We start from the raw sequence: 25,702 nt of genomic DNA on the forward strand, positions 1-25,702 counted from the left end.
TTAGCTGGACATTCTTGTACTCGAGTTCTTTTCTTAATCATCAGATATCAGATATAATACAGCGAGTACTTCCTTAGTTAAAAGAGATGTTGGCCTCTTTCGTGAAACATGTGGAAGAACAGCAACATGAGCGGTGGTATAGTTGTACATCCGAAGAATAAAGATCCATTACTTTGTGAAATTAACTCCATTAATTAATGAATCAATGGGAAAAATCAAAAGATTGGAAGCTAGCTACAATATCCCACATTTATTAGGAAAAGCCCTTCCTTTTTTCTCGAACATGAGGGCCCTTTGCTCATCATTCCTGGAATATTTCAAGCATGTCTGAGACCCACCCCCCACTTTCTGTCTGGAAGCAGGTGTTGACTAAGCACCTCGTTGCAACAGGGAATTTCGGCAAAGCATCATCTTTGATCACCTCTCATCTTCTTCACCCTTTTCGGTTAAAAAGATTTAAGCGATTGCATTAACCAGCTAAAATAACACTTAGTACTACTATTAATTGAGTTTTATAAGTTTCACTTTCCTCTCATCCCACTCCATGCCGACAGATGATCAAAAAAGGAGGTTTAAGCCTGCAAGTGTTTGAAATTTTAACCATTTTTTGTCTACGAATCTTGCAAGCTCATGGAAATAGTTCTCTCTCTTTACATTGACTTAAATGGTATTCTGTTTTATCTGGCCAAATTTGAATATTAATAGTTTGTAAATCTAAAAAAGAAAAAGAGGAGGAGAAGAAGAAGAAGAAGACGTGATCATCATATATTGAAATAAATGCTAATAAATGTAATCTTGCTTATTTGTCTTACCGCGCAATGAGAATAGAAAAACAACATGCCCTGGTGTAGCTGGGGACGGGCATACGGCAGGCCAATATTCAGAGTATCATGCTAATGAACCTTGGCATAAATGCACATTGGGTACAAAAATCTCTACTTCAGAAGGATGTCAATTCTGGTTAAGGGAGAGGGGGGGGGGGGGGGGTTAACTGCAGTGCAAAATGACTAGCAAAAAAAAAAAAAAGAGAGTAGATTTTGCCTAGAAAAAGTAGTCATTATCAATAATCAACTCTTTGTATCCTAAAATTACTGCTTAAACATGCAATTTTACACGTTCATGAGTACATCAATCATACTCTATTACGTGATTCACCAGAGTTAATTACTAAGCACACGAGGGTACGACTTTGGCATGCTTTAGCATCCAACTTCTAATAATAAAGTAGCATTTGATAATGATTTTGCACATCGCATAATTACATGGACAATGATAATACCCCCATTTAGTTTGGTCAGATTCTCCTTTGAAAATCCTTGCTTAATGCTCTGTACTTCTTTACACTTTATCTTTGCACCTTTATGTGTTACATTTTGTATCATTTGTTGCAGCCATTCCATGCATAAGAAAAGTATGGAATAGCCAACTTGATCAATGAATGGAAAAAGCAAATGGGAATATCAAAAAGCCACTACAGCATGAAATGAGCTCCTCTTTCTGTCAAATCTTGTGGTCTTCAGAAGCCTTATTTATCCCATCCCAAGGTCACAATAAACAGCTTCTCAAAACTTTTTTTTTCCCCTAATAGAAAAACTCACACTTAATGGAGCGGCAATATTGAATACCTTCTGATTTTATTAGTATCAATTAGGGTGGTCATTCTTTTTTTTTTTCCCCCTCTCATAGGATTCCAATTGACTGACAATGTTGAGATCAATATAAGTAAATTACAATTCAGCAATAATATCTCGACTAACCTACAATGTATCGTGAATGATTCTTTAACAATTAAATGTTGTTGTTTTGTATATGTCAGGACACTATTTTGGAAAGTAAAAATAAATGCAAGGGATCATAGTAATTATTTTTTTGCTAATTAATAATCATTTTGTTGGGGAGATTATTTTACGATAAAACATATTATTCTTACATCTAGTCAAATGAATTACCGTAGCACAAGGTCCATGCAGCGTTACTCAAGTCTAATTTAAGCAATAAGATAAGCCCAATAGTTTGCTCATTTTAAAAATCCAACCGTAGACTTTTACTTTAGTTCCCATACAAATGAGCAATCGTTGCATTTTCTTACTTTTGAAATAAATAGTATGATATCTATTCCTTTTAGAGGAAGGAAAAAAAATTACTCTCCATTTGTTGTTGTTTTTTTTTTGGTTGATAATCCATTTGTTTGTTGAATCTAGTTAAGTCCGAATTGAATTGGGGAGGTAAAAGGACGAAGGTGGATTTAAAAGTTTTAAATTCGGACTCGCACAGACTAGGGTGGGGCACAAAATATTGGACAGGAAATTGGACACAAAATATTGGACAGAGGATCTGCACTCCAGAAACTTGTACTGTATGAAGTGACTGGATGGCCAGATATACTGCCTGTCAAATCTATCCCAACCCAACAAACAAAGCCCCTCCTTACATAGATATAGACGGACTGTGAAATGAATAAGACCAATTTTGTTCTGTTTTCTTGCTTTGTCACTATATACACCCTCCTCCGCAAAACCCACCACTAGAGTCAAGTGGCTATTATGTTTATTAGGGAGTAGTAATATTTAAAACATTTCATTTTTTTTTATAGCCTAAAAAAGGATGGGATAAAGGATAATAGTGGGATTAGCAATCCATTAAATGGCCCTTGGATTTGGGTGCAGGTTTTTGTTGTAGATTTTGTTAGCCTGGGTTTTAAAGGAAGAGGGTATTAACGTTAGAAGGATTAAAGTGAAAGAGGGAAAAAAACTTCATTCCTGTGGTGGTATTAGGCCCTTTGGTCCAGCCAATATAAACACAGATCCCTATGGAGTATGGGAATGCTGCTGGGATGCAACCCAGCATTGGTTTGCTTCTTGCTAAAATTCATTCCTTTTGTTTACTTCTAGTTTAAAGGGACCAGTTTCTCAAGACATTTTTGGGTCTCCCACCTCTCTGTTTGTGTGTGTTTATGAGAGAGAGAGAGAGAGAGAGAGAGAGAGAGAGTAGAAAGCAAGAGAGATTTGTGGAGGGTGTGCATAGATATAAGAGCTAGCTTCCCTTCTGTGTGTTGTGGGCTTATTGTTTGCATTTCTTGGCCAGCAGCTTCATGAGTGTTCTTCTGCAGCAAGACTACAAAGATCTTTAGAGGGAGAGAGATTTGTTAGAATGATTACTTTATATCCTCTCCCAATGATTGAGTTGCCTTGAGGAACAGGAAATACTGCTAAGAAGTAAAAAACCTCTAGAAGGAAGAAAAAGAAGATGAAGTCTGTGAATGATAACAACAATGGCAATGATGCTAGCAGTAATAATAATTGTAACGCTCCAAACTGGTTGGGTTTTTCTCTCTCACCCTACATGAAAATGGAAGTTACTTCTTCTTCTTCTTCGTCCGAACATCATCATCATCAGTTCAATCATCAAAATCAGCCACCTCCAACTTCAACTTCTACTGATGTTCCAACAAGTTTCTGTCTTTCTTCTCCTCCTCACCTCAACAACATAGCTTCTCCCGTCTGCTTTGGTGTCTCTGAAAATGGTGGTTTTCATCATGCACCTCTGTCTGTGATGCCTATTAGGTCAGATGGTTCTCTTTGTATCATGGAAGCCCTCAGAAGATCTCAGACTGAAGGTTTATGCTTCATTCTCTATTCTCCTGTTTTGTTTCCTTTTAACTTTCTTGCACGTTTTTCTTATGTTTGTTTCTTGTATGAAGCTATGGGGCCAAATTCTTCTCCCAAATTAGAAAACTTTTTTGGTGGTGCAACCATGGGAACTCATCAATATGGAAGCCAGGACAGAGAAACAATGGTTCTTAGCTTAGACAGCATCTTTTACAACCAAAATGTCGAGCCAGAAGGAGAGCCTATTAGGCAAGAAAATCCATACTTTTCTGGTCTGCAATGCCAGGATATGTATCAACATCCTTTACATGAGGAAAATGATGAGACCAGAGTTGCTGATTGTGATACTCAAATCCCAACAATGACTGGGGAGGACCTGAAAAACTGGGTCGCTGTGGACTATTCGGATCAGCATGCACTTGACCAGCAGCAGCTAAACACAGCTCCCATGGTTGAAGGAGGAAATGGTTCTGGTTCTGGATCAGTTGGTTCGGTGGGTTGTGGTGATTTGCAGTCCTTGAGTTTATCTATGAGTCCCGGCTCTCAGTCCAGCTGTGTTACTGCCCCTAGACACATTTCACCAACTGAGGCTGAGTGTTTGGCCATTGAAACAAAGAAGAGGAGCTGCGGAAAAGTTGCACAGAAGCAACCTGTTCATAGGAAGTCCATTGACACCTTTGGCCAGAGGACATCTCAGTATAGAGGTGTAACAAGGTCAGTCTTGACTCTACTCATATCTTTGCCCGCTTGTATATTTTATCGGTGTTGTTTACTGAAGTGAACTGTTTCAGCCATTTATTAACTTCTTAGAATTCCATGAAGATCAGTTTTTGGTATTTCTTGGCAACTTTTTTGCTATAGAATTGATTCCTTTCTGCGCTTGTTGTGTTCGTATTATGAAAAGTAAGCACCTCGTGTTAGTATTTGCTTAGTGTTTTGCTCAGTCAACTTGGCACTGGTTAATTAATACATCTTGTTATCAGACATCGTTGGACAGGTAGGTATGAAGCACATTTGTGGGATAATAGTTGCAAGAAAGAGGGTCAGACAAGGAAAGGGAGGCAAGGTTAGTAAGAAAACAACAAATGACTTGGGTTCTATACTATTCTTTTGGATGTATTGCTTTTGACTACCATATTTGGCTGTTTTATTCACGTTCTGACTTTGTTTTGAATTTTGTTGTCGTCTACATGCTCGCCTCGGATTATGCTATTCCTATCACATGATCCGTATTTCAGTTTATCTTGGTGAGGATAGTATTTTAAGTTGGTTTACAATTTCTCTTAAAACAAGAATATAATCTTGAAAAGTATGTTAGTTCTAATGATTAATGTGAAATAAACTTGTACCCTAGGTGGATATGACATGGAAGAGAAGGCTGCAAGAGCTTACGATCTCGCGGCGCTTAAATACTGGGGACCTTCAACTCATATTAACTTCCCGGTATGGGTTGATCTCTCTTGATAATGGTAGCTTATATGGTGAAGTTTTTCAAGTACTAATTGGTTTTTTGGCGGATTTTACAGCTAGAAAATTACCAGCAAGAACTTGAGGGGATGAAGAATATGAGTCGCCAGGAATATGTTGCGCACTTGAGAAGGTGAAATAGTAAATAACTATGCCCCTTTATTGGTTTTATAATTTCGTACCGTTATAAGTATATGTTATGTGGCTTAAATTAATGCTTTATCTATCAAATATCCCTTCCACTTTCAGGAAAAGTAGTGGATTCTCGAGGGGTGCCTCAATATACCGAGGAGTAACAAGGTTCCTATAACTTCTTGTCTTATCCTTGTCGATATTATTCTTGAAGATCGGTGCAGCAGTTGTTTAATTCAACTGAAGCCTTTTTTTTTTACTTGAAATATCAATAGGCATCATCAGCATGGAAGATGGCAAGCCCGAATTGGCCGTGTGGCAGGGAACAAGGATCTCTATCTTGGGACTTTTAGTAAGTGTTCTTTTGTGATTATTTGAGTATGAATGTTCCTGCTGTAAAAATTGTTTCCTATTTTAATTCTGATGTGATGATTTTGCATGTTAGTTTTCATGCATTATAAGTTTCAACTTTGAATCCCTGTTTTCATCATCTCATGTCTCCCTCCTTTTCTTTGGGCCACTAGATACACTTTTCTAAGGCTGATAATGCTGCTAGCTTTGACCGTACGTAGATAATTTTCAGCGGAACGCAACTCCTTTTGTAAGGCTGTTCCCTGCCAGATCAAATGATAAAGGAGAATGAACAGATGTCCTTTTGTTAAAAATGCTAGATTAAAGCTTAAAAAGTTTTAGGAGCTCTTAAATTTGTTTTCTTTGTAAAGCTTTCCTATAATTCGAGAAAATCTTGAACTTCTTCAGGCACGCAGGAGGAAGCAGCTGAAGCTTATGACATTGCTGCTATCAAGTTCCGTGGTGTAAATGCTGTCACCAATTTTGACATATCAAGATATGATGTGGAGAGAATCATGGCCAGCAATACCCTGCCTGCTGGGGAGCTTGCTAGGAGGAACAAAGAGACCGAGCCGAATAATGAGACCATTGAATACGCCAATGCAGCCCGCAAAAGCGAGGAATGCTTTCAACCCGAGAGGAATGCGAACGTTTCGGATTGGAAAATGGCCCCATATCAGCCCCCTCAGCAGCAAAATCTGCCCATGGACTCTTTCAATGAGAAAATAATGAACGTTGTGCATTATCAAAATCCCTCCTACTCAACTGCTCTACATGGTCTTATTGGCATCGATTCCGGGAACTCGAGCCGGGGCATTGTGGATGAATCTGCTAAGTTAGGAGCTCACTTTTCTAACTCATCTTCCTTGGTTACCAGTTTGAACAGCTCCAGAGAAGCTAGTCCTGATAGGTCCGGAACCTCCATGCTATTTGCTGCAAAGCCTACTTCTGCTGCTAACTACGTCAACCCTACAGCAAATGTTGGTTCTTGGATTCCATCGGCACAGTTAAAGCCAGTTCCAATCTCCATGGCTCACTTGCCAGTATTTGCTGCCTGGGGTGATATATGATCAGGCATGCGTTTTGTTACATGTAAAGTTTTTGCATGGAGCGGAGGGTAAAAAAGGGCAAGGTGGTCACGAGAAAAAGGAGCAAGGGGATGTAGGATTTTTATGACTCTTTCAGTTATTACTAGTTTTATTTTGCTGAATTGCGAGTGGATAGCACTTGAAGCTTAATGGGGATATAGACAGGAGGGGTGGTGGGGGGGGGGTCCCCAGTTATCTGTCTGTAACCAAGTGTTCGGAAACTTTTTCAAACTACATGCCTTTTTGCGCATATTGGGGTGTTGAAGATTTTGCCAAAATGAAGGGAATGGTATTCGGCCACTTTTGGAGCTGGATGGGGCTTCCAAGATTCATGATTAAATCTTGTGAAATGATATTGCCAATATGGAGGTGACCCACGTATTATTGAATCTGCTTTTTCCATCTTTTTAAGGTCGCCTTAAGTACAAAAACCAGCTCAATGTTTCTCAATAATGCAAAAAGGCATTTCTTTGACCAAATTGATCTCGTTGCATTCCCCTCAATCTGCTGCTCAATCTAGCATTACACTATCATTGATGATTGCCGCATACCTCTTTTCTGCTCTGAGCTTTTCCCCAAAGGCGACAGACAATTCCTCCTCACTGTTGAAAAAAGAGGACTAAATGGTTTTGCTTTAGGATCTACCATCATTTCTGGGTAATAATTAGTTACAGATCTGTCTGCTGTTTGCTGAAGAAGCATTTCTTGTTAAAAAATCTATCTAGCTTTTGAAATTCCTCTAGTATGATAAATATTGGCCCCCGCCCCCCAAAAAGCAATTCCATGTCTTGATGTGGCAATTACGGACGACAAATATAGAATTTGCATTTTGCCTTGGCCTGAGAACTTAACTGGTGTACACCTGGATCTCAGTAAAGGGGTCAATTCCAGTTATCACAGATATTACCAATTAAATCATACTTTTTCTGTTTATGTGGGAAGTGGTTCAGATAAATAAATGGATGACGTAGTCACTAAACCACAAAATTTGGTAAAAAGCTGCAATTATTTACTTACAAAAAAATTTTTGCCCCTGTTTGATGTAATATAAGGTGCTTTACAAGTTTTTGATGTAATTTTGGGGTCAAAAGGGGTTGCATTATTTTGGTTTAGGAGGCGACAAGGAGGATATGATGCCGGGGAAGCTGGAAAAAAGGGGAACCTACCAAATAAAGTTGAATTACAACTGTGCACTAGCATTAGTTGGAAGTCAGTCTTATAAACAGCAAAAGTAGAACAAGAGAGTTTCCTGTTTTTAAGTGCGCAATCCATTCAATATTTATCTTCTTCGCATTAAGCCTATAGGCTACTTCCGTTCACATGTCTGATCAATTTCAATTTTGAAGTCGTTATTTGGCTCCAGTAAGGATCGAACTCATCTCCTACTCATGATAATGACCCTCTATTGTTGGTTTCCTGTCGATGCTCTAATAAAAACCTTAGCCGGAAACAAAAATACGAAGGGCCATAATGGGCACAATTGATCGCTGTTGTGTTGTTCTTGATGCTGCAAATGGCAAGAAAAGGAAGAGAGAAGGGGGGGGGGGGGGGGGGGGGGGGGGGGGGGGGTTGGGGATTGCCACGTTTAGTACTAATTTTCCTGCAATAGTCTATGGATCTTACTAACGAGTGCGTAATGGACATGCGTCAAGACACATTTCAAGTGTTAGATTTTTAGAAATGTTAGATTAATAACGAAAAATGAATTAATGCAAGGAAATTGATTGAAAACAATAGTGTATAAATACAAGAAAAATATAGTAAGTTTTAGTGTATGTATATACATAGTAGGATGGGTGGAATATAGATGTGTTAACGATTGGAAATCCATAATGAGGCTCAGACAAATAATTTCCTGTAGATTCACAAATTTATAACCTAAATCCAATAGAGAAACTATACAGGGCCAATAGTCTCTTTTTGGGGGGCAAAAACGGCAGAGTATTCTTTTGCTTTGAACTTTGAAGTCTATTCTAAATTTTTTTTTTTTTTGTCGAAACGTTAGCTTTATATATATAATCCGTAAACTTTACAGTATTTGGACAAGGGTCCAATCAAACGGACAAACTGTCACACAAGATCACTGATGCCTAGCATCTAAGATTGGGATTCACCCATTCTTCATCTACCAAGATGTTTAGAGCATAAATGCTCAACTTAATACATTCTAATTTCCTAGAGTTGGCAAAAAAGATGGAGCACTGATGAAACAAAGTACCTCTTTAAATTTCCACTATGTTTGCCTATTGTTTAACACCCTCGAGCTTATATATATATGTTCTATGGGTTCTTTCTTATGTTTATAATTCCATTAAACCTCGTAAACTTTACTGCTTCATGCACCATATTACATTTTCCTCGTTATTGGCTTATTATTGTCTTTAGATTGGTAAAAAGATAATTTCAAAATTGAAATGAAAATTTGATAGAATGAGTAATGTAATTACAATAAGTAAAGAGAAACTTTGTAATTGTGCTATATCTTAATGAGGTACCTGTATGGCGCAAGGATAGCAATAAGAAATCATCAAATTTCTTCATCTTTTTCTTTCCTGCTTCGAGACTTGGTCGGTATCCAGATAAATTTTCTTTTTGATTAAAAGTACAGGTGACTTTTTTCTTTTTTTTTTTCCGGAGGGGGCCCAAAGAAATTGTTAATTCCAAATAGCCTTCTAATAACAAGAAATTGATATATGATGAAGGCATATATATAGCTCTCGAGCATATCTAAGGTCTTGTTTGGATTGTAATTTTTTAAAAAAATATTTTATATTTTTCATGAATACGATTTTCGGTCATTTTTAACTATAGATATATCAAATTAGCAACCCAAACGAGACCTAAACTTTCTTGGTAGAAATTCATTAAATAGTCAATAAGAATGCCATCCGTGCGAAAATGTACACGAAAAAATCAGAAACTTCTCCGTGGTAGCTAGAGAAAAAGGAAATGATCTGTGAGTACATAAATTTCTCGTGTTTAGTCAAGAATAATCATTACAAATTGGTTAATTGACAGCTTGACTGATTGGAAACAAAAGTTAGCTCTCCAATTATTCAGCAAATTTTGTTTTCATTTTCCCCTTTTTTTCCACGGTTTAGGTTCTGCGGACCAATTTGGTCCACGAATGGCCTGCCTTAACAAGCCGTCAAATACAGCAGCTAACAACAATAATAATTGTAGATGATTCCATCATTGTCCATGAATTATATATCAAGAAAACATGACATCGTACGATTCACACTCCAAGGAATAGTACCATGTCGATAGCTCAGGTAGCAAAGCTCCTATAATTGAAGATGTAATTTCTTTCGTGGCTGGCATAATAACGCTGGCATCACTAATCAAAGTACCCGAATTGTGCTAGTTTTGTCTGATAATTATCGGATTTTGGCGAATGTCAACTCATAAAAGGGTGAAAACCTGTACTTCCGTAGACCATTATGAGTTGTAATGCATTTTTCACTGGCACAAAATTATTATTATTTCTAGTCATAGGAAATTTACTGCAGTTCATTCTTCATGTGACCATCTAACATATAGGACGTACAAGAAATCCAAAGTCCAATTATGCGACTCAATTATCAAGTCATGACCATGTTTTCTCTTTCATGGTTGATCAACTAACCCGGTCCTAGTAACAAGGGAAAAAGGGCAAAGAAAAAATTGACTATTTCAAACAGTTAAGACACTGTGTGCAATTTCAGTGAAAGAAGGTATGAGTTGAGTGGCTCGGAAGAGGAGGGAGCATAAATAAGAGATCTCATGTTCAAATCTTCTTACTTACACTAAACGAAAAGAAAATCGTGCAATTTCAATGTCAAGTTTGATCGATCATGTTATTGATGATTGTAGAGGGAGGTATGGGTCGGTTGGTATTAGTGAATTGAGTGTAAGTGAGAAATTTGGGGTGATTGAGAGATTTAATATTATTATGGAACGAGAGATAGGTTGGATGATATTAAAGGAGGAAGTGGAATTGAGAGATTTGGAATTCGAGAACTTCTACTAACACTAAAAAAAAAAAATTATTGATGAATTGAGAGATTTGGAATTCGTCCCATGATGGGTATTTTTTTTTGGAATGCAATGGTATTTTCTAAACATCAATTACAAATATTACGGCCGGGCGGACCACAATTCAATTGGTACAAGGACGAACCTGGTCTGGCTGGTAGATTTTGAATCAGTCGGATCATTTTAAGTCGGACAAAGAGAGCCATGCATGGACAATATATACAAATCGTGTGGCCTGACCCTGACCTGACCTGACCTGCTCATGGTCCCAAGAACTGCAAAGCCAATTCGGCCAGCGAAATTGCAATTAACTTGGTCAGTTATTTACAGTACCATGCTGATGGTGAAGAAGATGTGACAAACATTTGGTTTGATTTCCAGTGAACTGCTAGTGCAGGATTTAAGAAGAAAGGGGACTCTCTATTATTGAAACTGATATATACCAGATGTTCCCTACAAAGGGAGCTTGTTTCCTAGCATGAAACTGGCTTTCCATTCCCCAAATTATGGTCCCTCCCATATATGCGGATTTGCCTATGCTTGTGCCCCTTGCCCGCATTCATGAATCATCAATGTTATGCGACCATCCTTCCACGTGAAGGAGCAGATTTTCTTCGGCTACTTAGGGGCACTTGGGATCAATGAAAATGACTCAAGCTACTACTATATGGAACCCAATCTCCAGTACCATAAATTTTACTAGCATCTCCAACAACTTGCGACGTCGATATCATAACTTAATTAGGGTTCTTTTTTTCTTTTGAGAATTTTGGTCAAAAAAATGTTGTATTTGCAATTCTTTCTTGGCGGGAAGTGTTGGATTCAATTCAATACTGCAAAGTCTCTTGACCCGTGGTTGCCTTGGGCCAAATGTGGCCTCTCAAGTCTTAACAGAGGTAGGGCTTTAAAGTAACAGATCATATCCATGCCAAAATCGACAACAACTCTGAACCGGATTTGATAAGTAAGTGGTAATTCCAGATTAAGATGAGGATTTGTTTACCCGTCAAGTCTTATTTTGTAGCTCGAAATTCGGTTCCCATCACTCATATCAGGATTCGGACGGGAGATATCCGATCCGTAAAATTAATTAATTTAATTTAATAACTTGTTAATGTTTGCTTGATTCATAGCACATATTTCGCTTTCAAGAGAAAACACATGGGCTAGTAACAAATTATAATAATGTATGTATTTTATTCGCTTATTCATATAAAATGGCCGGGTTAATTATAGAATTCTATATATTGATCGGATCCGTTTATAATGTGGATAGATCCGAGTAAATGGACCTAAAAGGAATTTCGAGTCTAGAATATGGACTGAATCTTGCTTGGGTCGCATCTCGGCTCAACTGGTTCATTGACAATCCTAAACCGGAGGTGGAAATGTTGCTTACCCAAACAAATAAAAATGACAAGATGCCTTGTTTTGACTGCCATTTTTTCTTAAAAGGCTTTTACGTTTTTAAAAAAAATATTTTTAATTATTTTTTTATTTTATATACGTTAAATCGTTACAATATATTTTTTAATAAAATCTTAAAAAAAAAATAGCAATTCAAAGGGAGAATAGCCTGACTTTACCTGTTGTGTTAAATGTTAATGATCTATGTCCTTTTCCATTTTTGCTTTTGTCTTTTGTGGACGGCAGGGGGGACAATGTAAATCAAATCCCACGGAGCAGTCTTGTGCTGTGGGAACCATCGGAAATTTACGGTGGTACTTTAATAATGAAGCCTTCAACGACTGAGCCCAGTTTCACGTTAATCATGCTCATCAGTCTGCTCAATCATTTATTACCTCCGCAGACATTTGGTGGTAATTTCCTACAGCAATTATTCCCCTTATCTTCTTCAATCATTTGGTTAGAGGATGACTCTATAGCTAGTTTTCTTCCTTACAGCTGTTCGTATTAATTGCTCTCTAAACATTTTCGAATGCAGCCAAAGGCGGGGGAAAAAAAAAAACTATTACGTGTTATGCATTTAGGCACGAGTACTGAATAGCGAAAAATCTATCACCTGTTCGAGAAAAATATAAAATTTTACGAGTATAATTAATTATACAAGTTTATGTCCCTCCCTTTAATAATTAATAAAATTCAGGGTTGACATCCCTTTTACCCGTGCTTACGCGCAAGCACGCGCTCGCACGCACAAATTTCATGTTATTAAGGTACACTTGCATGGTAATTGCTTGGACAGTGGAGTTTAATGGGTCTCCCCTTGAGTTGGTTGATTTTCAAGCATTGTTGAAAAGGTACCCTGGCATGAATGTGTCCATATAGATGCTCATTAATCCCACAAAATAGTTTCAAAGAATTGGTCGGGCACCAGCAGCAGCAGTTCATCCTTTCGAACAGCTAGCTAGGGACTGCAAAAGGGAATAAATTAAAGGTAAAATCCTGCTAGCATGTCATGTACCATGTAAATGTAATTTTGTTGAAAGCAATAAAAAGGGAAGAGCTGTCAACGTCCAAAAATCTAATGCTGAATCTTGTTTCAATTACAATCTCTCTGCCTCGATCTGTCAATGATCTATTGTTGGATCTTTTATCATAAATCTTCTCTGCTAAGCTGTCGATATAGGGAAGAAATAGATTCAGATCATGAGATGGTGTTCTTGCTTGCTTCACCACTGCAGAAATTCACAGTTGTACGTGGCACTGCGACACTGCAACGACGCAGGCCTCAGCCCTGTCGTTTTGGGCCACCCTAATTTACCACGGTTGCTGCTGCTGTTCTTTGGCTTTGTCGTACTCTTTGCCGGGCGCATGCATGGATGCATGCATGCACCGGTTCTTTTTGACCATAAATTCAAATGCACTGCATCTTCAATTGCGAATGCAAGTGTGCGTGTGTGTTTAAACTAAGGATTAATCTTCTATACACTCACAACATATACACTTTCACCATTAGATGCATGATACTAATCCAAATTTGAATTTGAAATCCAAATTTTATAAATGTGTCATGCGTCCAACCGTAATAGCGTATACACTGTCAATGTATATAAAATTTACTCTTAAAACTAATTAGGTGTACATTGTTGTCATCTCTCGAGCTAAATTGAGCTGGGATTGAGGCCAGGCAGCCATATTTCGTAAGGGCAATACTTCTTCTTCCATGAAATATTATTCGTCTAAGGTTTGGAGTCTCCATTAAACAAAAAAAAATGATTATGTAATAAAAAAAATGGAGTTTCAAAGTAAGATATATAATTAGTTATTGTGAATGACCAAATTTCAAGCGTAAGAATGCAAAAAGAAGCAACAAAGTGAAAATGTAAGACACGATATGTTTGATTTCCCTTCGAAGTGATTTTCATCCAAGAGAATTATACACTTGATTCGCATGCGGATTTTATAATTCAATTTGGCTAATAGTACTGCGTCATTTCATTAAATTCCACCAAAAGGGGAAACATGAATCAAGAAAAAAAAAAATGAATCAAGAAGGATTCAAGTCCTTGACATTAAGCCCCAAACGAAAGCCCAGAACTAATAGCAATTTTGAATGGAAGATGTAACCAATGGGCCTGAGATCAACCACAAATTGCCAACTTGAAACGATTCACAAAGAAACTAGGCCCCGAAACGACACGACACAAATGACTAAGGACCCAATTGAGATTTTGCCCTGTTTGTATGCTTTGTCAATTGCTTTGTTCCATTAAGAAAAGGTTGTTTTTAAAAGTTTAGTTTGGGCCTCAACTCTCCTTCCCTCAGGCCCCATGTCTATATCAACCCTTTTGCCACATCAACATTTTTTAATGTAATTGGATATCCAACAAATGTGGATGGCAAAAAGAAAATCACGAATTGGTTATCGAAGTTTGAAAAATTGGGAATTGGTATTCATACTTCCATTTTATTCTCTTGCACTTCAATCCACTCATTAAATAATATGCCTCCAAAGAGTGCAGGAGCCTAATTTGGGAGTGCAAATATCACTTCCCAAAAAATTTGATAGTATTATTTGGATGAAAGTGGAATTTGGGAACTGAAGAGTTGTTTATTATAACAGGACTAGATTGCAAATGAATCAAATCACTCGCGAGAGCGCTCACAAGCCAACTTGGTCAAAACTTTACCCGAGTTCGATCAATATTTTTAAACTCGAGTAGGCTCAATTTTAAACTTGTATTTTACATTGAAAGGTTGTCGAGCTCAAGTTTGACAAAATTGAATTTCGACTTGACTCGATTAGACCAAATTTCAACTCAATTCAATTCGTTTGCATCCTCTTTATATGGCTACAATACAAAGGATATAGTAACTGACTTAAAGATGGTTTTGGCGTGTGATTAAGAACTCATATCCCGTTCCCCTTATGGCACTATAACATCCTGAAAATGATAATCACTTAAGAAAATTGAAATTAACTCCTACATTTGATGTTCAACTTTTATAATTTATAATCTAAGTAAGGAAAAAAAAAAAAAAAAAAGGAAAGCTCCTACCTTGCATAAGGGGGTGAAAATATTATAACGAAAGCAAGCACTACACAACGTTTTACTCATCCAAGATGCAATGTCTCTTTTTTTTCTCTCTTCTTTTCAACCTTGTTTCTAAACTTTTATATTTCAACAAAGAATTTTTGCATCTACGATGCATGAGCAAAATTCCTGAAGGGGAGGCACTGAATAGAACGAAAATGATTGTTAGATCGGGTACCTGAGGCCTCGTCCTAAGACTCCTAACCATGTCTCGATGCAACAAATAAACAACCATCGTATTTCCAGCTTCCTTAACAGTAGCCTTTCTGCTTTAATCTTAAAGAACACAAAATTAATGATTACTTCGGTTCTCCGCATGCTTCACTTCTTTTATCTGTAGATACTGTAATATGACGTCCATTTATATACCGTCCATAATGATTTCTATGAATTTAGATGGTCATCATTCTCTCTTAGTTTCATGTACTTCTATCCCTTTTTTTTTGGTTAAAAGTTTGATCTACTTTGGATTAGTCATCCCATTAGTACAATAATTAACAACATGTGAAATTTGGCTTCTCACTCATATGAAGCAAAATCTCTAGAATTGGAAAAAAGAAAAGCGGGTGGCAACTTTCTCTAAAGGGGAGAGATGGGAAAAAAAAGTTTCTTCTTGAAAAGTATAAATCTTCCTCGACAAAAAGATCGATTAGCAGTAAAGCATGAGTCATGAACTCAGTAAAGCAAGGCATAACACCATTTTTTAAGCAAGTAATTATGGGGTTAAACCTTTGAGGCTTGCCAACCAAGGGTTAGAATTAGTGTAGACGTGAGCTCATGAACACTTTCTTTCTAGTGTTGAAAGTTAAATGTATGTTACTTATGGGGTTAAATGTAAATACTTATGATTTTGAAAGTATACCTTGACTCATATTAGCAATAGGAGTCAAACTTATTCAAACTTTTTTCATACCAAAAAAAAAAAGATAAAAGGGATAACGTATGTGTCTCAATTGATTGCACATCATTTTCATGTTTCAGAATAATCATAGTCGATTCTTAAAAATGGTTTACTTGGTTTAGAAGGAGATTCTTTCCGTCCGCTGCCATTAATGCATAATTTCCTTGGAATCAATAAAACGAGAGTTTTAACCATTGGTCGAAACCCAATAATTAGGAAGAGTCTCTTAGAGTGTTCTCGTGCACTAGGTCGGAGGTTCAAATCCGTCTAGTGCATTACAAGGAAGCATTGCGCTTCATTTCTTCAAGAAATTCAGAGAGCGCAATATCACACACTTGTGTTTGGTCTTGAGGTTCATACCCCAATCCTTTTCAAGCCCAGTTGGGCTCCCTTTCCCTCATAGTAAATTGATTGCGGTAGGTTCATACCCCAACCTCTTACAAGCACAATAGGGCTCCCCCTCCCTCATAGTATAAGGGTAGTGTAGATTGTTATCGTTAGTAAAAAAATAAAATAAAAATTTTGATATGCCAAAAAATTTAAAAAGGGTTAAATAAGCCTGTATAATATAAGAGTCCACCTATAAAAAAATGATTGAAAATTAGAACATTTGTAAACAGCATACACAAATATAGGAATTTCTAAAATCAAAGAGGCGAGCCATCGTTTCGTTTGTTTCTATCACAAGTCATATGCCATCTAGCATAGAATTTTCCATAATATAATAGACTGATGTGAAATGAGAGAAGAATTCTCTTATAGAACGAACATACCTTATCCATCTTCTCACATGTTTAACCTAAAAAACTATGATTAGCCATAATCTTTTGAGATTCTTTACCTTTATCCCTCTTAGGTATCACACCATCATTGCTAGTTAGGAAGGACCACCTCTTCTGGAACTGCTAAAATTAGGTCCACCGGGAGCCCTATCGGGTGGCGCAGGCGTGATGGTGTGGGGATCATTTGCTTGAGGTTTACTAGTTAATTATCGAGTTGATTATGTATTTCAAGTACAAATCATTGATTGCGTAACACATGCAAATATTGCAACTGATTTGATATGTTTCCCAGTGAAGCTAAGCGTTTTCCATTTATTCTTCATGTATTCGAACAACATATTCGTGCCGTAATTGAATTGATATTCGAGTTTGGTTTGTCGCCTTCCATTTAACAACTACTTATGGATGAATATTCTCTTGAAACTTTTCTTACTTTTTCTCCCTTCTGTTTCCAAATTTTCTCAAGCTTCCGAAGTGGAAAAGATCGTGTTTGCTCCTGATTTATGTGTCTCTTGAATTGAAATTAAGTGAGTCGATTTCTAACAACTTTTTTTTATCTTACTTAAATTCGGTCATTAAGCATCGATATCACGAATCCTCGAATCAAGCTTTCTCTTGGAACTTTTTAATTTGCTACTCAAAATTCTTGATCTAAGAAATACGCTGTTTCGTTGAAATGAATCCAACCAAAACTTAAAATTAATATTTACAGGTCGGAATCATTTGAAGAATTACGAATTTCACTTTCCGAGTTTTGGGTTTTTGGCCAAAATCCAAAATGAACTTCATTATCGCATTATGCTCAGCAGCCGAACAGGACAAATCACCATTTGTTAACACTGATGTGGTAGTATTGTTTGATTGCTCAATCCACCAAAGCCCATGCATGCATTCACAAAACATAAAGCATTAGCCCTTAAATATAACTCGGGTTTTTATGCAATGGCCGAACGTTATGAAGTCCTGTGAGAGGTTTCCCAAAGGTTCATAACTCACTCTACCGAAAAAGGAAAAAAGAAAAAGAAAAAAAAGGTAGAGGGATAACTTCACAAATCTCCTCAAGGGTTTATGATAAATACAACTAGCTCCTTTCACGTCTCAAAAATTATACATACATCCCCTGAAATTGAATAGTAGTTTTTGGATTTCATTTGACAAATATTGTGGAAAAAACTATATTAGTATACCAAATTGCCCTAATGATTTGTTTTGGTTTTAAATCAAAATAGTCCATGTATATATCTTTTTTTTCTCTCCTAGTCTCTAACATTTTGCCTTGTCTATGGCCTAAATCGCTCCCTCAGTATTCCTTTAGCCTAATTTACTATATGTATGTTTGTATTTTAATTCTTTATTGAACTTGGATCAATGGATAAAGGGGCATAATCAACATTGAAATTTGTGAGATATGAAAATTAGAATTTTGGGGAAGAATGAAAAACTTGGATGAATAAAAGAAATAAGTCGAAGCAGCAGAATTCATGATAGGGCTATTTAGTGAGGGGAATGCTTGGTGGCAACTTTTTTGCGGAGCCATTTGACGTTTTTACGACCTTTTTAAAAAAATTTTTTTTTTCCTCTTTAAAAGAAATTTGGCCTCAATTGTTGCACAGGATCAGTAGTATCATTCTTTTAGTTATCAAATTGACTTTGAGCTATGAAAGGAGGTAAAGAGTAATAGAGGGTACTAGATGAAATTACCAGAAATCTCGAGGGAATTTTCTGAAACTATCCCAAAAAAAAAAAAAAAACAAAATTAACTCATCGATTTCTTTTTTTTTTTTGTTTGGTAAGAACTCATCGATTTCTTTAACGTGCCCTTAAATAGATTTCCAAGTGTTAAGTTTTTTTTGAAAGCATAACAGGATCAGAAAAAAAAAATGTCCAAGTACAATATGACACAGCGAACTATAAATGAAAAAACTGCAATACACCATCATCATAAGGAATTTTTCCAGCAGAAGAGGAGTCAAATTTAAAAAGGAATTTTTCCAAAATCTCAAAACCTCAGCTTTTTATACTCCATCATTTAATTAAGACGTTGAATGAACTAAGATCCACCTTTAAATTAAAATTCAATATAGATTGCCCTAATCCAAATTGTTTATTTCTCCAGTATCTTGCTTGTCTTAGTCAACAGGGCTAATGTGGTGGTGATGATTTATGAGCTGCTTCATTTCCACCCCTAAAAAAGGAAAATCAATATTATTGTATTATAAATTTATAACTTGATCCATCGCTTTCACTTCTTTTTTTTTTTTTTTTTAAAAAAATCATGATACTAATAAAAGAAACATCCTATTAGCTATTACGGAGTTGGATACAAATTTATTATGGTTGTAAATAATTAACCACTGCTACTACATATGTAGTCAATAATTAACACACATAATTGATTTTGCTTTCCCACAAAATCAATTAATGAAAACATAGAAGATAGATCTCCAATCTATAAGCCATGCGGTCCAAGCTACCTGTACTATACTAGAAACGCATTCTGGAAGAAGAATGATTTGGTGTGTGAGTACCCACACTGATAAGTTAGCTGTGCAATCTCAATCATCATCCATCATAATCTCAATTACACACAGTACTGTTACTTTGACTCCACAGCACCCGTCTTTCTCCTTGTCCCAAACCCTCATTCCCACTCGATTAAAGGCAAAATATTCAGAAAGATTTTGTTCATGAGTTGTCTTTATTAATTATTATGCAAGACTTATTTTTGCATTCTCTAATGCTTTTTTTATCCGGTCCCTTGGGGTTGGCTCGAATGGTCTCAGGGTAATCTAGTTAGGTTTCGAAGTTCTTGTGTTCGAATCACCTCTTTATTGCTTGTGTATCTTTGGAGAAAGGGGTGAACAGACGCAGGAAAATTAGTTTGACAAAGTTAGAATACTTCTTGCGCTGAACAAAAAAAAATACTTTTATCCGACTTATTATCTATCTATATTTAGCCCACAAACAATCTTAACTCCCATTCTTCCCTTGTTAAATATTTTAGACCAATTTTCTGAATCAGACTAATACTAGATCATGACCAAGTGAGCAGAATGAACCAAACCGTTCATTTCGGAATAACTTCAAAGTCCAGCAAGATCACAGCCTTGCAAGGGGTTGACCGGATGTTTCAGGTTTGACCAATCGGTCGGGGTTTCTTCTTCATCTCTTGTTACTGTTTTGATCAATTGCAGCTGTTCAAGAATCATAATCGCTTGAGCCAGAAGCAGCTATATATATTCATAATAGACAAGTACAGTTCAGATTATATACTCTCCCTTATAGAATAGACATCTACAGCTGGAAAAAAAACGTACGAGGACAATGAGGTAAATTACAGGACGAGATTCCATTATTCCCTGTGTTGTGAGAGGTCCAAAGGCTCTGCAGTAAAAGAAAAAGATTGCACTGACAAAAAACCAATAAACAAATCTATCTATGAAAGAAAATGGGAAATTATCCGCTGTACATCACCTGCAATAATATTATAGTGTGATAGACGGATGACCTCAAATCTTGAACCACACACCACGTACAAGATGAACGACTTAGGTTGTACAGAGCAGAGGGCATCTTCTGCATGGGGTACAATACAATCTGCCCACATTATAAATGTACGAGTCTGATTTGGTCATGAACAGTGGTCCTCATGGAGTGTGATGGAGCTCAGGTGCATAATTGGGGTTCTCAAAAGAATTGTTAGGTTAGTTGGTACTGAGAAAAATGAGTGTGTAACAGCAAAGAGAGGTCTGTTAGAACAGTTGGCAAATGTGTCAGTAAAAATACATTATTATTAACAAATAAAGGAAAAAGAAAGCTTGGGGTTCAAGAGAGGAACCAATCAAATCTGCTGCAAGCATGAAATACAGACTACTACTACTTGTTAAAGGAAAGAATTTATAAAAAAAAAAAAAAGTAGATAAATCTGGATTTTGATAATATTAAATGGGAGAGTATGAATGGCAAAAGGAAATTACAATATGGGAGGAAAAAAAAAGGAAAGATTAGGTTCTCTAATAATTTAACTGCAAAGAGCAGTTGGCAGTAGTTAGTCTGTCTTTTAAAATCATACATGTCACCTGTTGTTAGCTTGGGCAGGTAAAGTACTAGTGCTGTAGCAGTAGGCTTTCTTTAACACTTGGCGCTTTATTTATATGCTGTCACTTGGGAGGACTCTAAATTGTCATTTTGATCCTGTAACAAAGATTGGAACTTGATGCTTCTTTTTTGCTGTGTTTGCAAGTACCCAGTTGGTGAATTTCGGTCTCAAGTATTTTTGTAGCATTTAAGCAAGCATTTGATGCTCTTAATGGGGTACCATCAAGTACCCAATATTGGGGGACTGTTCTGATACCCTGCAAATTTTTCTGCCCCTCTCTATTATTCAAAGTAGAATTTTGTGCTTTTTGGTCATTTTTAGCTACCTGTCTCAGAATATGTTAAAAGGGTCTCAGCAATTGTTCTCCTCTTGGATTCTTGTGGGGTTTCATTGAATTTGAGTATTTCCTTCAAAGCTTCAACCTTCTTCAACAACTGGTACATGTTACGATCTTAAATATGGCTTTCTTGCCTAAGACCATTTCATTGACTTATTTAATGCTATGTGTTTAAGGTGATCATGCCCAAGATACTTAAACCTTGTTAATTAAGTAGTGTCTTGTAAAACTGGCCTTTCGTTTCATTAGAGTCCTGAGTGTGGTGAATGTTGGGAGTATTATGCTTATTTAGACTGAGAAGAAAAGGAGAAACAAAAGGGAATCTGCTTTCTTTTCATTAGTCTGGTGAGCTGTTACTTAGCCATTGTCTTTCCTTTCTTCATTGTCTACTTTATGCTCTGAAAGGTTCATACTTTCTTGTCTCCGTGAACTGCTTTTTCCACATTACAGTAGACTTGATCCTAGGGCTCTTGAAAGAAGAGTTAAGTAGCTGGTGCTCTGCTAAGATTTTATGCCTGCTACATTGGATTTCTCCTTTTCCTTTGTGTCTGTTGGATGCGTCAATAAGAAATTTCTTTCGCTTTATCATAACAAATAAGCCCCTCCTCTCAGACTCAGTCCTATAAAGCTGCCATTTTTATTTGTTCCTTGTTGAGTCCTGCAAGAAATTACCAGTCATTTTTTGGTCAAACTTCTACTTTGCCTTTACTTAAGTGGTTTCTTTCTTCCTTAAATAAGTACTACAACTATCTAGTCTTGGTTTTTGGGTTAACAGTTCAACCTGGGGAAGGAGCCTTTTTCAAGGTGCATTGGTGATTGAGTTCCACAGTTTTGGGCGGAGATTTTCTTTTTTGTGGTGTTTGGGCCATGAGTAGCACTGAGAATACCACAGGTAATATGGGATTCCAAGAGAGTGGGGGTGGTGGTGATAGCATATTGAATTGCCCTTCTTCTGGAATGGACACAAATTCAATGTCTGACAAGGTTGCAGGAATGGCAATGTGTTCTGAGTCCATGTTCAAGTCTTCAACCAGGGTAGACCCTTTCTATGGGGGGACTGGATGGGACCCACTTGTATCACTGAATCATGCTGAGAATTTTGGTGGCTCTTCAGTTGTTCCTCATCACAATGAGTTTGGAAATTCACATTACCCTGTTGGGCTGGAAAATCAGGCGATTAGTAGCACTTCCCATCTGGTTCATTATGCATCTGATTCAGGTCTGGGTGATATGGTGCCAAAATTAGCGTGCTTTGGCAGTGGAGCATTCTCGGAAATGGTCAATTCTTTTGGACTTCCTGACTGTGGCCAGGTTACAGAAACGAGCTTTCATCAAAAATATGCTCAAAAAATGGGAGTTGGTGCTCAGGAGGATTGCCAAATTTCAGAAGAGAGAGCTTTGGGTGGTAATGGAAAGAAGAAAAGAAAAGCATCAGATTTTCAATCTCCATTGAACCCCAAGAAGGTAAATGAATATCTTGTAACTCTTGTTTATTGTCTGTCATACGTTAGCAATCTGATACTTACTTGTTGACTTATCCTTGCTGAAGAATATTGAAGGAGAGCAGCAGAAAGACCTCTCTGCTAACAGTTCAGAATGTTCCAAGGAGCAAGATGAAATGAAACAGAAAATGGAGCAAAGTAATAGCACAAATTTGCGCGGTAAGCAAGCTTCAGGCAAACAAATCAAGGATAATTCTAACAGTGGAGAACCTGCAAAAGACACTTACATTCATGTGAGGGCCAAGAGGGGCCAGGCCACTAATAGTCACAGCCTTGCTGAAAGGGTGAGGCTCCTAATTTGACACGAGTACTTCAACTTGATATTTGCTAGACTGTAGATAGCCAATATGAAGTATCAAGTACTCTTTGATTTGCAGGTGAGGAGAGAAAGGATAAGCGAGAGGATGAGATTGCTTCAAGAACTTGTTCCAGGCTGCAATAAGGTAATAATTCATTGTGGTATCTTTTGATCATCCTTATCTCTTGATTCTTAATGTTAGAGCTGAATGTTTAGAATTTCAATTGTTAAGATAACTGGCAAGGCTGTGATGCTTGATGAGATTATCAACTATGTACAATCCCTGCAACAGCAAGTGGAGGTATGCCTCTTAGAACAATGACAGATGCTGCTGGTTCTTTTTTTTTTATTTATTTGTTTTATATTACTAGTAGCCAAATGCAATCAAACTCCGTGCAAAATTAATATCCATCAAGAAATGCTTTTCTCACATAAGATTGATATTTGTGATGTATCTAGAAATGTCAGTTTAACACTTGATCAGAAACTGCTTGACATAAACCACAAGCTCTGGGATAATTTTTTGATAAAAAAATATACTATAATATTTTTTTGATGTGATGTATGCAAGATAAAAAGATGGTTGGAAAATATGTTAACGATGCAAGCAAATAAATTTATACAAATAAGAAACTATCCAAACAAAACGTCACTTTATACTTGTAGTGTTTATCTGAAATTTTTCCTCTGAACTCTGAGCACAAATACTCCATGGATAGATTGCTCGCATAGGTCTTGATGAAGGCATTAAATGCTCTGGAGATGTATTCCTATTCTTTGTTTAAATGGTCTAGTGATTTCACCAAATTTTGGGTGTACAAGTTTACGTACAGTTTTGGGTGTGCATGGGTACACCGAATTTTGTTAAATGGTCTGGTGATTGCTTTCAGTTTTGCATGTAGAGTAATTCCTTGAGCATAACTAACTTTATGGATTTCAGTTCAGCATATGATGTTCCCAACTGCATCTAGGTGAACGAGTAGGTTCATCGACACCTTTGTTGATTTTGGACTCAAAGACTCTTTTACTTGGTGTAGCTACATGATCATTGAGATATGTCTTCTCATTTGATAAGGTTGAAATCACTTCCTTGCAGTTTTTATCAATGAAACTAGCAACTGTGAATCCAGAGCTAAACGTCGATCTTGACCGGATTTTTCAAAAAGATGTAAGCGAATGTAAACTCCTTATGAGCTGTTTGTTAAGCAACTTGGAAAGACTCTGGAGCCCATGTTCATTTTTGCTTGCAGATTCTTCATTCACGAGGCAGCAGTGCAGCTACTCTTGGAATTGGACCAGGATTGAACTCCTCTCATCCATTCCCAGGGTATCCTCAGGGATCTTTCCCAGGTATCTCAGGTGCTGCCGCCCCGTTTCATCCCGTGCCTCAGGTAGCATAATGTTCCTGAGTGTATAGTTTCTTTTTCTTGGAAAGAAAAAACAATACACTGAAAGAGATGATCATCTTCATTGTATCCTTGTAGGCCGTCTGGGATAACGAGCTCCAGAGCATTTTGCAAATGGGCTTCGATTCTAGTCCCTCCATCAACAATCTAGGACCAAATGGTAGGCTCAATGAGCAACACCTAGATTTGTTGAGAAAGCATAATGTATCTACCATTTTCATCTTTCTCTGTTCCTGGTGTGATTTCCTGTCTTCTAATGATAAGATGATAATTTATGATGCTCAGCAGGGCGGTCGAAATTGGAGCTATAGAGCTGGGGAAAGTCTCGAGTTTTCCTTTGTCCATCAGTAACTACAGCATTCAAATATTGACTGCAGATTTGATTTCAATACTGAAGCAAGAGATAATAGCTAAACATTATTCTTGGGATTGTATAGGTCGCATCTCCTAACTGTTTCGTTCTTCGAATTTTAGAGAAGAAAATGACCTCTTAGATTTACAAAATCATGTAAATTCACAGCAAGACTTCAATTGATGAAGATGATTGTTTTGATTGGTGTTCTTGTAGAATATGATTTATGTGTAGTTTCTCGAGAATTTCGAGAAGAAAACGATTTGCTAGCCATCAGTGTTTTGATTGGAAGATGCATGGGATGTGTCATGAGATGGATTGCTACATATTCTACATGCCTTGCTCCATTTAGTTAAATGGATCATGTGACTAGTTACTTGTATTTTGATCTTATCCAGAAACCTGATCTCGCTTTTAAGCTTAATTGTATATTCAGTTTAGAATACAAGATAGATCAAGAAAATCATGTCAAAACACCAGATAATATGATGAATTAATAAAAAATGTCGGAATAAACTTGTCAAATTTTAACAAGAGCACCATTATTTGGTCAAAGGTATCTCTCTCTCTCTCTCTCTCTCTCTCTCTTCCCTTTTCATTTCTTGGACTGGTGTTTGGATTGGCGTTATTTTACGTTTTCTGTGAGCATTTATGTATATATATATATATTTTAATTACATATATCAAATTGCTATAATATATTTTTTAATAAAAATTTAGAAAAATAACAATCCAATAGGTATGATGGAAAATTGATCAAATTTCTATACCAGTTTTTTGGTCCAAAATTACTACCATTCCTGATTTATTTTACGCATGTACTTCTGTTATTTATTAAAAAAAATCCATTTACTGAAAATTCA

The 25,702-nt window shown here is 36.8% G+C and overlaps 2 protein-coding genes across 4 annotated transcripts; both read left to right on the top strand.

Annotated features, from left to right (window-relative positions):
• Positions 1-2,578: 2,578 nt before the first annotated feature.
• On the top strand, positions 2,579-6,954 carry LOC113715011 (AP2-like ethylene-responsive transcription factor ANT). Its single transcript, XM_027239160.2, has 9 exons — positions 2,579-3,616; positions 3,701-4,322; positions 4,592-4,674; positions 4,847-4,855; positions 4,963-5,051; positions 5,135-5,208; positions 5,325-5,375; positions 5,483-5,559; positions 5,967-6,954. The coding sequence occupies exons 1-9, from the start codon at positions 3,247-3,249 to the stop codon at positions 6,626-6,628; spliced, it is 2,037 nt and encodes a 678-aa protein (XP_027094961.1). The 5' UTR covers positions 2,579-3,246; the 3' UTR covers positions 6,629-6,954.
• A 13,907-nt stretch (positions 6,955-20,861) lies between these two features.
• Positions 20,862-25,136, top strand: LOC113713276 (transcription factor bHLH74). 3 transcript variants are annotated; one of them, XM_027236957.2, is made up of 9 exons: positions 20,864-21,381; positions 22,057-22,745; positions 22,831-23,067; positions 23,161-23,226; positions 23,314-23,382; positions 24,178-24,249; positions 24,332-24,472; positions 24,566-24,647; positions 24,773-25,136. In XM_027236957.2, exons 2-9 carry the CDS (start codon positions 22,149-22,151, stop codon positions 24,796-24,798), a joined length of 1,290 nt encoding a protein of 429 aa, XP_027092758.1. In that variant the 5' UTR covers positions 20,864-21,381; positions 22,057-22,148; the 3' UTR covers positions 24,799-25,136. The 3 variants fall into 3 exon arrangements, with proteins under 3 accessions (XP_027092759.1, XP_027092758.1, XP_027092757.1); XM_027236958.2 differs by having other exon boundaries at positions 20,862-22,745; positions 24,776-25,136; XM_027236956.2 differs by having other exon boundaries at positions 20,865-22,745.
• Positions 25,137-25,702: the final 566 nt, after the last annotated feature.

This window comes from Coffea arabica, chromosome 10c, assembly GCF_036785885.1.
Source record: "Coffea arabica cultivar ET-39 chromosome 10c, Coffea Arabica ET-39 HiFi, whole genome shotgun sequence".
Classification (NCBI taxonomy): domain Eukaryota; kingdom Viridiplantae; phylum Streptophyta; class Magnoliopsida; order Gentianales; family Rubiaceae; genus Coffea; species Coffea arabica.